At 36.7% G+C, this 15,436-nt stretch overlaps 1 protein-coding gene across 6 annotated transcripts in view; it reads right to left on the reverse strand.

The window, feature by feature from the left end:
* The window catches only part of RBBP8 (RB binding protein 8, endonuclease), a 133,165-nt gene that overhangs the window by 13,325 nt on the left and 104,404 nt on the right, over window positions 1–15,436 (reverse strand). For all 6 annotated transcript variants that reach the window (XM_064294648.1, XM_023543942.2, XM_010586820.3 and 3 more), the window contains 7 exons: window positions 14,775–14,887; window positions 12,642–13,536; window positions 12,431–12,557; window positions 9,850–9,938; window positions 8,954–9,071; window positions 5,463–5,606; window positions 2,432–2,501 (listed from right to left, as the gene is read on the reverse strand). In XM_064294648.1, the coding sequence (XP_064150718.1) occupies window positions 2,432–2,501; window positions 5,463–5,606; window positions 8,954–9,071; window positions 9,850–9,938; window positions 12,431–12,557; window positions 12,642–13,536; window positions 14,775–14,887 (1,556 nt within the window). The remainder of the gene's footprint in view (window positions 1–2,431; window positions 2,502–5,462; window positions 5,607–8,953; window positions 9,072–9,849; window positions 9,939–12,430; window positions 12,558–12,641; window positions 13,537–14,774; window positions 14,888–15,436) is intronic.

The following is a 15,436-nucleotide window of genomic DNA, read 5'->3' on the forward strand; positions in this document are numbered from 1 at the left end:
TATGGGGCAGTTCTACTCTGTCCTAAAAGGCTGCTGTGAGTAGAAATCGACTCGACGGCAAAGGGATTTTTGTTTTGGTACCATGTACATGCTTTACCTACTTTTTAATGAAACAAACCTGGGTACTGAGTTGGTAGGATAACTTAAGGGCTGTCATGGATTGAATCACGTCCTCCCAAAATATGTGTATAAATTTGGCTAGGCCATGATTCCCAGTATTGTGTGATCGTCCACCATTTTGTTATCTGATGTGGTTTTCCTGTGTTATAAATCCTATCTCCATGATGTGATGAGATAGGATTAGTGGCAGCTACGTTAATGAGGCAGGACTCAATCTATAAGACTGGATGGTGTCTTGAGGCAATCTCTTTTGAGATATAAAAGAGAGAAGCGAGCAGAGAGACATAGGGACTGCATACCACCAAAAAGCAAGAGCCAGAAGCAGAGCGTGTCCTTTGGACCTGGGGTTCCTGCACTGAGAAGTAACTTGACCAGGGAAAGATTAATGACAATGACCTTCCTCCAGAGCTGACAGAGAGAGAAAGCCTTCCCTGGAGCTGACACCCTGAATTTGGACTTGCAGCCTACTAGACCATGAGAGAATAAACTTCTGTTTGTTAAAGCCATCCACTTATGGTATTTGTTATAGCAGCACTAGATGACTAAGATAAGGACAAAAAGAATGCACAAAAAAAAAGCCTTAAAACCTTTTCATTAATCATATTATTGGTGGTATTTGTAATATTCTGAGACTACCCTGCGAGTACTGTGGAATAAAGTAAAATGAGGAGTTATACTGGTGGCATTTAGACGTGAGATTTTTAGCAGGAAGCAAAGGCGATGCAGATATCAGACAGGGGAGGGTAAGTAAAAACCCTGTACAGGCAGCCCCCGGGTTAGGAGCGAGCTTCTGACCTACCGACAACTTGTACTTGTTCTTTAACGTTACGTAAAACTGCCCTCACTTCGAGACGACTGAACCAACCCCTATTCCAACAAATTCTTCATCATAATCACCTTTACTGGCTGCACATACGACTTTTAAATCACTGAAAAGGCTTTCACCCTTCCCTTGCACTAAAGTAAGGCTAAAAAAGAACCACATGAACCTGTTCAGACTTACCTACAAATTCGACTTAAAGACACAGTTAGGAAAGGACCTCGTTCGTAACCCAGGGACTGCCTGTAGTCCTAAATTTTAATTGGAGTTATCAGTATGAACAAGTATAGTTTATTTTTAAAAACAAAATAACACAAAAACCTTATTCCACTCTGTTCACCTAATAGGTCTAGAAACAATGACTAACCACAGCAACGATCAACCCTAGAGCCTAGACTGTGGCCTAAAATAAACAAGGGCTCTTAAGGGAAATGGCAGATTTCAGGCCAATGGTAAGAAGTTTATAAAAGAGCCTAGAACATCTTATCCTACCACAAAAAAAGGAAACTATGAAAGACTTCTAGGGTACTGTCAATTCAAAGAGGCTTCCATTGGGTAAAGATGGGATAATTTGAGCATCAATAAGGATAATAATGGCGATGAACTGAAACATAGCCAATATATTTAAATTCATGAGTTTATAATGACACTTAACGGGAACCTAGGAACCCTGGTGGCACGTGGGTAAAGCAATTGACTGCTAACCAGAAGGTCTGTGATTCGAAACCACCAGTGGCTCCACAGGAGAAAGATGTGGCAGTCTGCTTCCATAAAGATTTACAGTCTTGGAAACCCTATAGGGTCACTATGAGTTGGAACTGACTTGACGGCAATGGGTTTGGGTTAATGGAAACCTAATCTGCTGTGTAAACTTCCACTTAAAACACAATAAAACATTTAAAAAAATACTTAAGGAATAACTTTGCTTATTAAGTAATTAGCTAACATCGTAACTTAAAGAAAAAAGGCACTAAATTTTTTTGAATTTATGACTATGCCTTAATTCACTTCATGAACGAACTGTATATGACTGAAAGTAACAGAATTTGCATTCTCTGAACAAAAAGCAGAAAGCAGCATTATGGTTCAAAATTGAGATGCTTAAAGTTTGTTTTAAAGGTTTGAAAATCCTTACAAAATGAACCTGAAGCACAATCTAAGACTTAGCACTTGTACTATATAAATGTTATAGCACACAGTTTAATAAATCCCCAAAGTTCAAATACAGTACGAAATAAAATTGAATAAAAGTAAAACAGTTATAATAAAATAGAGAAAATAACTATTACCACTGTCAAAAAAAGGAGCGACGTGATAAAAATGTGAAATTTTTCATATTTATGCCTGAGTCCTTTGTTGTTATGATCATAAAGTAAATGACACTCATTCTATTGTAACTGAAGTAAATTTAACAGCTTTAGAGATACTCTGACCGACAATGATAGCTCTGTTGTTCTTCCAATCACGTTGCTGGTATTAAAACCAACTTACCTTTCGTCATCCTTAAAATATGGCTCCACAAACGCTTTCTGTTTGATTTTATCATGTTTATCACCATTACCTGTAAACAAAACAAGTATACAACAAACTGAATGCACAACTTACTGGGAGATAATTGGCTTGTTTGACAAAACTGACATGTACCAAAACTTCCATTTTTATTGGGTTTCATACTTTAGGACCCTGGGAAAAATAATTTAAATTTTCTACATTTTTCCTATCTTCAAAATGAGGAGGGGTGCTGACTATCTCACTTAATTTAGAATTATTGTAGAGCTAAAAATCATATCTCAGAAAGAATTCTGGAACTTTAAAAGAACCACTCAAATACCTATTATTGTTTGGCACCAAACATAAAAAGAGACCAGCTTTTCTTAGATCCAGACCACTTACTTAACAGTCTAACTGATTTTTATAATGGGTCTTTAAGGTAGGTTATAACTATGAATAAAAGAGATTAAAGAATTTAACCAGAAAACTGGTAACAAAATAAGAACTAGACCTCATGGACCTGAATTCCAGATTGTCAAGACTCAACCAACCAACTGCTTTCATCCATCCAAACAATCAGTGTGGCTGAGATTTAGTGAAGAAAGGGAAGTGTTAGGGAAGATGAGGTTGAAAAGGAGGGCAGGTACCAGATCACGATGGGCCTTGTAGGCCAAAAGGAAGAGGAGTCTGACTTTTACTGTAGCCACTGAAGACTTTTTAAAAGAATCAATTTTACTGAGGCATAATCTGCATATAATTCACACTGATTTTTAGAAAGCATGCTAAACCAAACCAAACCCACTGCCGTACCGTTGGATCTGAGTCACAATGATTCCATACGGTTTCTAAGGCTATAAATCTCTGTAGAAGCAAACTGCCACATCTTTCTCCAGAGGAGCCTCTGCTGATTTCAGACCAATGACATTTTGGTTAGCAGTCGATCATTTTAACCACTGCGCCACCAGGGCTCCTACTATTTGATGACTTTTGAGAAATGTATACTCCAATGTAACCGATATTCAAATCAAGACAGAGAACATTTCTATCACCTCTTAAAGTTTCCTCAGGGTCCTTTGTTTCTCGTGTATAAGAACGTTCTCTCATGTCTCTCTCCTGCTTCCTCCCCCACCACAATCACTGACTTGATTTTCATCACCACAGCTGAGTTATGCCTGTTTTAGAATTTCCTATTAGTAGAATTTAAGGAGCCCTGGTGGTGCAGTAAGTGCTTGGGTGCTAACTGGAAGGTCAATGGCTCAAGCCTGCCAGTGGCTTCAAGGGAGAAAAGGCCTGACAATCTGCTCCTGTAAAAAGTACAGCCTTGGAAACCCTATGGGGCAGCAGTTCTACTTTGATCTGAAGGGTCACTGAGAGTCAGATTCAGCTCAATGGCACACAACATTAGTGGAATTATAGAGTATGTGTTTTTTTTTTCATCTTTTGTATTTTTCTAGTGCAACAAGATTTTTTAAAATAAATTATTTTGTTGTTGAAAATATGTATAGCAGAACACACACACAGAGTCTACACATACAACGCAGTGACAATGATTACATTCTTCAAGTTGTGCAAGGATTCTCACCTCTTTTTCTGAATTGTTCTTCCACCATTAACATAAACTAACTGCTCCCTAAATCTCCTATCTAATCTTTCAAGGTGCTGTTGTCAATTTGATCGTATATAGATAGTTCTTTAAAAGGCAGACATTCTCTACTAATTAAGCTAAACTAACGTTTGGTTTTAAGAAGACTTCAGGGAGTATTTTTGGTTTAAGGTTTAAAGGTGATCTCAGAGTAATAGTTTGGGGGTTCACCCAGCTTCAATAAGTCTAGAAAATCTGGATTCCATGAGAATTTGAAATTCTACTCTCCATTTCCCACCCCCTTTTCATCAGGATTCTTCTTTGGAATATTTAATCAAAATGTTTAATAATGGCAGCTGGGCACCATCCAGTTCTGGTCTCATGGCAAAGGAGGTAGTTTTTTTATGAAGGCAATTAGCTACCCATTCCATTTTCTCCTACTATTCCTGACTCTCCTTCCTCTGTTGCTCCAAAAGAACAGATTCTAATTACTGTACCTTGGATGGCTGCTTGCAAGCTTTTAAAGACCTCCCGGCATTACACAATGAACTAGGGAGGTATCTAGCTCAAGAAGTTTTGTTGTTGCATCCATTAGTTCTCTCCTTTTTTGTTTAGTATTCCATTATATGAATAGACCACAATTTACTCATTTGTTGATGGATATTTGGATTGTTTCCAGTTTTGAGCTATTACAAATAGTACTACTATGAATATTCTTGAATATGTCTTTTTGTGAACAAGTTTTCATTTTGCTTGGGTATAAACCTAGAGCGGAATTGTTGGGTTATAGGGTAGATCTATGCATAGCTTTACGAAAACACCACCACGTAAAGTACACCTCAGTCAAGCTGTTTAAAAAATCCTGCCAAGCTGTTTTCCAAAGTGGTTGTACAATTTATACTCCTACCAGCAATGTATGAGAGTTCCAGCTGCGCTTCACCTTTGCAGAAAGTCCATTCATTCAGACTAGTATAAAACCACCTTCGCACTAGACTGAAAATTCCGACCACTTTGCTCATAGTATGAAAATGAGATATTTAGTAAGAATTTTAACTAAACTTTCAATACAGATCATCTACTTACTGTTTCAATTAAAGTATTCTCCTATTGATTGCTACCCTACATTATTAAAAAGAAATTTACATCACTGAACTAAGATTAATTTCTTAGTTTTGATAAATGTTCTATGACTTATATACCATGTTAACATATGGGGAAGGTGAGTGGAAGGTAAAGGAAAACTCTTTCAACTATTTTTTGCATTTGAGCTTCTATAAGTGAAATTATCTCAAAAAAAGAAAAAATAACTATGAAAAATAAATTTATACAAGAAGCAAGAAACTTTAATTGTTAATGTGCCTCATCAAGCCTCTGTTAATTAGCTTAATGACTTAATTTACCAAACTCAGTATAACCAAGAAGCTGTATTCAAAGAAAAAATAGCCTTACTGTTTGGCTTCTTTGTGGTAGCTGATGATTGCTCCTCTTCATCTGCTGCCTGGGAGAAATTATCTGCCAAACAGGATTCATATTCTTCGTGTGTTGTCTGATCAAACATATCTTCCAAGCTATCATTCATTTTTCTTTCTCCATCTATGTAAAAGAGCATTGACTTAAGGACAAACAAGCTTTTGCTTTCTATACAGACCAAAGTGAAACTCACAGTTTTTGCCACAAAATAATTCAGATGTGCATGAGGCAAGAATAAACCCCCACGTCTGAGCAGTTACTGTCTATTTACAAAGGCTTTGTGTTATGGCACTAAATGTCCTTTACTCGTGAAGAGAATGCTGATGTTTTTGTTACTGTCATACAACCACATCTCTACAAACATTTAAATATTTTTTTCTCCCTATAAATTCATGTATAAATCACACTAAACCAAAAGAAGTCCTATCAAAAAAGTGTTAGGAATAGAAAATAAATCATAATGAATGATGAAAAATACTGAGTTTAAATAAAAAGTAAAGAAATTGCTGATATTATGATCTCCATAGAATTTTGCTTACCTGTTGATTTTTCTAGAGATGTAGCAAAAAGTATTTTCTTGCATCATTATTAGCACTTGCTAGTTTAGTGTCAACAGAAATAATGAGGTCAATTCCATATGTGATATGCGAAAGTGCTAAATTCATCTTCAGATGTCTAACTACGCTTCCAATTATATAATTGTAATTTTCAAAACACCAGAGTTTAAGAAAATAACAAATGTGGTGTAACAGAGGCCTGACAAGACGACTCTACATAAAATAACTACTACCTGCCCCAATTCACAGTGCTCTGTCACTCGTACCCTGCTGTATCTTTCTCCGGCACTTACCATCATAAACCACAGCATATACTTGCTTCTTTATTGTGTTTCTCCCCCATTAGAACATTAGCTCTATAAGGACAGGTACTTTTTTCTGTTTAGGAATTATCTCCAGTTCCTAGGACACTTCCAGGCACAGAACTACTGCTCAATGTTTAGTGAACAATTGAACATTTATTTATTTTTCACTCTGATGGTCAACATGGCACAAGCAGTTTGCACCCGACTACTAACCTAAAAGTTGGTGGTATGAACCCACCCAACGGTGCTATGGAAGAAAGGCCTGGTAATCTGCTTCTGTAAAAGATTACATTCAAGAAAACCCTATGGAGCAGTTCTGTGATACATGGGGTCGCCATGTGTTGGAACTGACTTAATGGCAATGGGTTTTTGGTTTGTAAGTGCCAGGCACTGTACTAAGCAAACCACTGACTTATTTTTTTGTGGGGATGACTTCTGATCATAGAAATACTTGAGGACAGAGGCTATATCCTTGTATCTCTATCACAGCACTTAGTAAGTCTAACACAGAAGAAGGGTTCAAAAAACCTTGCTTTGATTTGAAATATTAGCAATAATTGGGAATTTTCATTTGCATACCTCATTTTTAACCAATTTTAAGTGTTAAAAAAAGGATTTACCTAATCGGGAAGGCTGCTTTTTTTCCAAATATGGCCTCAACGGTATCTCCTATCTATGTGTTGTCTTACAATGTGATCTTCACAATTGTCCACTTGTTAAGGTCAATACTCACTCACTCTGAACTTGGGCAGATCTTCGAGACACTACGCAACGTCTGAAGCCAGATTATAAAAATGCCCTGCTCTCCCGGGTTGTTCACTTTGGAACCCAGCCTCCATGTGATGAGGAAACACAAATCAGCCCATGCGGAAAGACCAGAGGAGAAGCCCTGAGACTAAATGAGGACGGGGAAATGCCAATCCTCAGCTGCCCAGCTCTCTAGCTCTTCCAGCTTCAGTCACCATTTGCCCACAATTACACATAAGACCCTGAGACATGGCTGCCCAGTCAAGCCCTTCCCGAATTCCTGAGCCACCGAAACTATGTCAGATAAAAAATGATTCTTGTTGTTTTAATCCTCCAAGTTATTGGGTGATTTGTTATGCAGCAGTAATAGCCAGAACACCTTATTTAGCCAAAATTATCTCTATACCCTCTACTCATTAGTCAAAGTTCTAATCTCACTTCCACACGATGCCTGCTTCAAATATTTGGGAAACTCTTGTCTTCTCTGAATCAACTAGATACACTCAAAAGCAAAGCAGACATACTTTAATACTTTCTTCTTTTTCTATAAAAATGAGAAAAACATTATCAGGAGCTGATGCCAGGAAAAAAATAATCTTAAAAGCAAAGTACTCTCTTAAGAAGAATACTTTTAAAGTTAAGTTTCACAGTATAAACTGACAATAAATCACTGTAAAGGTTTTTTCTTTTAATAGGCACCAGCCTCTCAACCTAGGCAGCCAGATGCATGATCATATGGTTAGTTATTCTTTACTAAAGAACAAAAATTAAAGGTAAGGACTATTAAATTTTTCTCTCACTTAATGCATTTAGGGCAGCTAGAGATGAAACAAAAAAACCCGTTGCTGTCAAGTCAATTCTGACTCACAGCGGCCCTACTTCATTTAGGGCAGCAAGTGATGAGGTGTTCCAAAAGAAGCCAGGTAAAGACTGGAGGCATTATTATTACGCCCTGAGAAGGTACACTACAGGATATTCCGCAGAATGTAGGAATGCACACAGTGCAAACAGCCTCAGTTACTAACAGATGACCACTGGAAAATGTCTCTGCTTTTAGCACTGCACCTCCACGTGCGGGTCTTAGCCCTTCCATATGTAAGTGGTAAATGACAACTGTTTCCAGTTTAGTTGTTTTCATGCCGTGGGCTTCCACAGTAAGGAATGTTGCTAAGGTAGTACCAGCCAAAATCCTTCCCTTGTTCACATCTCTTTTGGAAAATCAAGGCTATAGGTAAAGAACTAACATTTTCTCACTACAAAGGACAGCAGAACTCTCATTTGGCCATATCCCCTTTTCAGTAGAGACAGACTATGACAAAGTAACTCGGCATATACACCATCATGCTTAGTTTACTACTAACTTATAAATCTATACTAATACTTCCCAGTAGAATCCCTATCAAAATGCTTTGGTATATCATATTTCTGACACAGGACTTTTAAGAGTCCGTTTTATCCCCTTTGTAAAAAAAATGTTTAAACCAGGGGTTGGCAGGCTTTTTCTTAAATGGCCAGAGAGAAGATATTTTAGGTTTGTGGGGTCAGAAGGTCTCTGCAGCAACTATGTAACTATGTCATTTTACTGTATAAGCAGCCATAGATAATACATACAAATGAGTGAGGCTGTGTTCCAGTAAAAATTTATTTGCATTACTTCTGAAACAAAAATTATTTTCAGTTAATAACTTTTTCCTAAAATATTAAAATTGAGCTTTACTAAGAGAAACTAAAAATTAACAGAACAGGAGAAAAAACTGGTTTATGGTGAAGAGGTTACTTGTGCTCATTAATACAATGGTATCACTATAAATTTCCCTCTACATTTTTATTAAAATTAAAAAAACAACAATGCATTTCTTACTTGGACTTTTTTCTTTCTTTTGCTCTTGCTTCTTCATTTTTAAAAGCACAGTTTCACTAACCAGTGTACAGTCCATGTCCACTGTCTCTCCTCCTCCTAATCTTGACTGACCACCATCCTGAACAAAGAAAACAAAAAAATCCAAATTTTAAGTCTATATTCGCTTTTCACATTTCAGGAATAGAAATAAATTTAGGTCCTATTGTCTGTAAAACATTCTGGCTTCAATATACAACATCCCCACTCCAGCCTAGGAAAAGAGCTGCTCCCAAGGAAGCGGGGGTCACCTACCACCAGACTCCCCTCTTCTCCAATCTGCCTCACAGTAACAAACATCAAGGCACTGAAGAACCATAATTTTATACGTTAAACTTGATTTCTTGACGGGTATATATTATTCTAACAACTCTTAAATACTGTTATTAATAAGCTATCAAGTGAAGGAGAACTTCTCAAACTATATAGAACCTAAATACAAGCTAAAATGTTTCTACAATGAGTTTTAATTTTTAAAAAATATATAGTATTTTTAAAAATAGCCAACTGGGAAAATGAATTTTTTTCTTGATGGCACATTATTTTAAAAGCTAATCAAGACATATGATGGATTATTTTGATAATACATAAAATTATTTAAAACTTCTAGTAGCATTCTGTATTATTTTGAAATTAATGAAAATTTCAGTCAATTTAAAGTCAGAAAGTGTTACTAACCATTTCAAAAAATACCATAAAGTTGGAAGAGTAAGCATTTTTATTTCTTAGTTTTCTAAAGAGATAAAACAGAGGTTAACAGGGTATGTGATTATCTGAGAGAGCTGATCAGGACAGGAGACTGATTAACAACTCACTAGAGTTAAGAACCAAATGAGCTTTAGTTTTACTTTTTAACTTACCTTTGCATCTATTACGGTAATATCCATTTTATACTGAGAAAGGTCTGCTCCTGGATCTACACTCCACTGGAGATTTTCAAAAGATACATCTTAGATAAGGAGAAAAAAAATGCACAATTAAAAATTGATTTATAAAATTCTTATCACTTTAAAACACTATAGGACCCACAGATGGGAGAAAATTTATGCAAATCATGTCTGATAAGGGACTTGCATCTAGAATATATAAAACTCTTACAACTCAAGAATTAAAAAGACAAATATCCCTATTAAAAATAGGGAAAGGATCTGAATAAAAGTTCTTCAAAGAAGATAGACAATATGTCATAAGACGTCAAAACCACAATGAGATACCAGTTTACATCCACTAGCATGGCTATAACCAAAAAGATAATAACAAGTGTTGGTGAGGATGCTGAGAAACAGGAACCCTCACCAGTGTGGTGATTTCTTTCCACTGGTAGAAATGAAAAGGGTGTAGCTGCCTTGGAAAACACTTTGGCAGTTCCTCAAAACGTTAAACAAAGAGTTAGCATACAGTCCAGAAATCCCACTCTTTAAGTATAACCCAAGAAAAATGAAAACATACATCCACACAAAAATCTGTACATGAATGTTTATGGCAGCATTATTCATAACCAAAAAGTGGAAGCACCTTAAATGTCCATCATCTGATGAATGAACAAAGAAAACGTGGTATATCTATTCAATGCAATGCTATTCAGTAATACAACATGGATGAAAACTAAAAACATTATGCTAAGTAAAAGCAGTCACCGAAGATCACTGTTATGGATTGAACTGTGTCCCCCAAAAATACGTGGTGTAAATCCTGACCCCTATATAGGGTCGCTATGAGTCGGAATTGACTCTACGGCAATGGGTTTGAGTATTTTTTTTTAATACCTGTAGTTATAATCCCATTTGGGAATGGGTTTTCTTTGTTATGTTAATAAGGCAGTATTAGTACAGAATGTGTCTTAAATCAATCTCTTTTGAGATACAGGAACAGATTAAGCAAGCAATCAAACAAGCAGCACAAATGAAGGGGAAAATACATGACAGCCAAGGAACCTAGGAATAGAAGCTGAAAAGAGACAAGGACTCTACTAGAGTAGACAGACAAAGAAAGAGCCTTCTCTTGGAGCCTGCCTCCTAAAGAACATATGCTTCTGTTCGTTAAAGCCACCCACTTGTGATATTTCTGTTGTAGCAGCACTAGATAACTAAGACAATCATATATTGTTTAAGATTCCCCTTATATGAAAAGTCCTGATTAGGCAAATCTATAGAGACCAAAAGTAGATTAGTGGTTACCAATGGCTGGGAGTGGGGAGAGGAGAATGGAGTAACTGCTGATGGGCACAGGGTTTCTTTTTGGGGTGATAAAAACGTTCTAAACTTAAGACTCTAGTAATGTACAACTTTGTGAGTATGCTAAAATGACCGAACTATATACTTTAATGGGTGAATTGTATGGTATGTGAATTATATTTCCATAAAAATGTTTTTAAAAAAGTTAAAAGTGTAACAGTGTCTGGAGGAGTTCATAATGTATATAGATATAATACATAAAAACTATATGAACTGTAGTCACAGAACATAAAGTGCTACGATATTAACTCTAGGTAGATTACGAAAGGTTAAGAAGGTATACTGTAATCCCTACAGCAATAATGGAGAGAAAAAAGCTAAAAATAATTCAGAAGTCACAGTGAAAGGATGTTTCCACACAAAGAGTAAAATCCTTGCTGGAAGAACAACTAAAGAATGTGCTTTAGGAAAAAAGGAAAACAAATGCAGAACAAACGAATAAATTTCCAATGGAGAATAAAAGAAAAAATACTATATATGAAGCAGAGAAATATTTGGTGGCTGAAAAAAGGGCCCCTTTCAAACACAGCAACATTACGAAGAGACTCATGCATGTATTAGAGCAAACAATGTTTCAAACCAAAAGTTTAAAAACCTACATAAATATATATATACACATGTGTTTACATGCAAATGCAAAGAAAAAGAACAGGTATCTATGGGGTGAGGAACAATGTTTCGGTGATGTTCTACTTTTTACTCTTTAAAATTCTGTGTAGTCAAAATTTTTTTAAAGCTTTGGTAAAGATAATAGGAAATAGTTATATAAAATAAACGTACATAATCACCTATAAAGGTAAGAATTAAAAGATCTCAATTCATTTTTCAAAAAGCCTAAGAGCAGGAAAATCACACACAGGTAAAATGAAATCAATGAAAATCATCCCATAAACACAGAAACATGGGGGAAGAAAGAAGATTCTTCCTTGCCCAAAATTATTCAACCTGGCTAGGGACTATTAAAAAACAAAACAAAAGCAAATCCATTGCTGTGGAGTCAATTCTGACTCATAGAAACCCTATAGAATAAAGTAGAACTGCCCCACAGATTTCCAAGGAGCGACTGGTGAATTCAAACTGCTAACCTGCTAACTTGTAGCTCTTAACCACTGTGCTACCAGGGCTCCAGGGGCTGTAAACAATATATTACAATACTCAATTTAAAGTCATTAAAAAGCAAGGAAAATCACATGCACAGTGTACATGCCTTGGTTGTTTTGTAGAGACTTTGTTTTGGCAATTCTGCATGGATTTAACTGAAGAACTGATGTAAGTTCACACGCTCCATGGGCTGACCTGGTTTTCATTTTTACTGGCTCATGAGAAGTAGCGCCCTAAAACAGAAATAATTATTGGCATCTAGATGAAATCACAAACAGCTATTTTAATCAAAAAATCCTTGAACGTTTAACACAAACCTTCATGTCACCAAAAAGATTCTCTGTCTCCAAACTTTCACATGGACGTAGAGGGATTTTGAAGACAGGGTTTTCTTCTTTTATTTGTAACGGTGTTTTATTATCTGGAGAAAATTTACTCAAGGACTGGAGGATGCATTCCTGTACATAGGGATCCTCTGTGGAATCTTTGGCTAGCACGCAACTCCCATTCAAGGCCTTACGACTTGAGGAAGAACCCTTTGGAATGGGTTTCAAAGCTTCATAAAGAGTCACTTGCCTAAATCTGTTTTTAGGGGTCTCACTACCTCCTTGGCTTTTCTCCAGACGTTGACCAGCTGAAAACCGATCCGAAAGATCCAGAGGTTTATCCACCGCAAAGTCCCCACTGATGGAAAAATCACCATCGGCTGGAAAAGGAGAAGCGTTTTCTTTATCAAAAGCAGCCTGGGGGCAGCTTACTTCATGATCACTTTCCTCCTCAGTTTTCCTTCTCTTGGATGTTCTGCTTCCCAGTGGTTTCAGGGGCACTAAATGTTTATCCGTGACGGCATCTTTAACATGGCCGGCGCCATCCTGCGCGCCTGTGGGTTCACTTGTACTCTGACTTGCAAGCATCTGTTTATTAGAACATGACTGGCTAGCGATCATGTTCCCTTTAGACCCAAGATTATGCTGTGTGACAAGGCCACTATCTTCAGATTTTGATCGCATTTTCTCTGGTCTAGAATTAGAAGTGTTGCTGAAAGGGGCTATTTTCAGATGTTTTTTTTTCCCAGTCTCCAGAAGAGAAGGGGACAAACTTGTATTCAAAGCTAAACTATTTTTCACATTAGAGGTGGTTCCAAATACAGGAGATGACACCCGAGTAGTCAATTCTTCTTTGGGAGGAGTCTTTGAAGTAGAATCTGAAAATCTAAATACACGAGAGTGATAAAACTTACTTCATACTAAAGAAACAGGGTAAAAATTAAAAGACATAGTCAGAAACCTTTGTTAATACAGGATTATTAATAGTGAGGGCTTATCTACTGACTAGAGGCAGAAGGTTAACCAAAATTTAAGGCAGGATGTCAAAAAACAGGAAAATGATAAGGAAACCTATGTCTAAATACCGGGATATTGCTGTTTTATAAGAATTTTTCCTAGGTAATTAAAATAATTTCTATATAAAAAAATTATAGTATAATAAATTCTACTGGGGAACCGAATTTCTTTGTTGCTATGAAATCTTTGTCCTAAAAACAAAATTCTTACACTACAGAACTGAAGCTAAATGAAGACCCAGCCTGTTTCTAGCAAAGAAGATAGGTGTGAAGAGCACTGGGTTTAAGCTGGAAGACGGGGGTTGGGTAAGAGCTCTGGCTCTGGCACTTAAGAGCTGTGTGGTCAGTCTTACACAAGCCTTTTAACCTCTCTGAAGCTACATTTGTCATCTGTAAAAAAAAAACAAAACCAAACCCACTGCCATCGATTCCGACTGACAGCGACCCTATAGGACAGGGTAGAACTGCCCTGTAGAGTTTCCAAGGAGCGCCTGGCGGATTTGAACTGCCAACCTTTTTGGTTAGCGGCCATAGCAGTTAACCAGTACGCCACCAGGGTTTCCATAAAAAAAAAGGAACGGGAGCAATAAAACCTACCTCGGTGAGTTACTATGATGACAAATTAAGTACACGTATTAAAAACAAATGCTCTTTTAAACGGCAAAATGTTACATTTATATAGGTATAATTAGTTAACGGATGTTTTGAAATTAGTAAAAACGAGAGGTTACACAATGCTGGAAATTCACCTAAGCTTATAGACACATTTTGTACAACATTCGGTTTTTGTAAATATTTTAGAAATACAAACCCAGAAGGGATGACTTGGTTTTTAAAGGGGCAGAGTAACAAGGCTGGGAACTCTTAAGTATTGCCTGATAGAAGTACAAAAAGTATCTAAAGTAATATCCGTTAATACTACCGTAATGCAAAAAAGCCCCCAACTGGTCATATGCTGGGGAAAGCATTTTTTTTTTTTTTTTAATAAAAATATACTCAGAATAACAAACTGTACATCAAAAGACATAAATGGTTGAATCATATGGAACTCACTGTAATGGAACCTCACCAACAGCTTATTAAAAAAAAAAAAAAATTACCAAATTACCTTAAACCATTTCCACTATTTCCTGTGGATTCCTCAAAAGGTTGTTTCTTGTGCTCTCCTTCCAGACAATGGTAGAGCTCATGACCTAGAGGGCTCATGGGACCTGGAGATTCCTTACGCAGAAAAATATGAAGCACATATATAATGGGATATTACTTAATTATAAAAACGAATGAAATACTGATACGTGCTATGATGTGGATAAGCCTTGAAAACGTTATGCTAAGTGAAGAAGCCAGATACAAATATCACATATTGTATGATCCCATTTATATGAAATATCCAGAATAGGTAAATCCATAGAGACAGAAAGCAGACTGGTGATTACCAGGGGCTGGGAGGATCAGGGCTTATGACTTAATGGATATGGAGTTTTCTTTAGCCCACTGCCGTCAAGTTGACTCCAACTCATAGTGACCCTACAGGACAGAGCAGAACTGCCCCATAAGGTTTCCAGAGGGTGGCTGGTGAATTTGAACTATCAACCTTTTGGTTAGCGGCTGAGCTCTTAACCACTGTGCCACTAGGGTTCCAGGAGTTTTCTTTAGGGGTAATGAAAATGATTTGTAACTAAGCAGTTATAAAACATTGTGAATAGATTAAATATCACTTAACTGTACATAAAATGTTTAACTTTGTTATGTGATTTCACCACAATAAAA

Source organism: Loxodonta africana, chromosome 11 (assembly GCF_030014295.1).
Source record: "Loxodonta africana isolate mLoxAfr1 chromosome 11, mLoxAfr1.hap2, whole genome shotgun sequence".
NCBI classification, from domain to species: domain Eukaryota; kingdom Metazoa; phylum Chordata; class Mammalia; order Proboscidea; family Elephantidae; genus Loxodonta; species Loxodonta africana.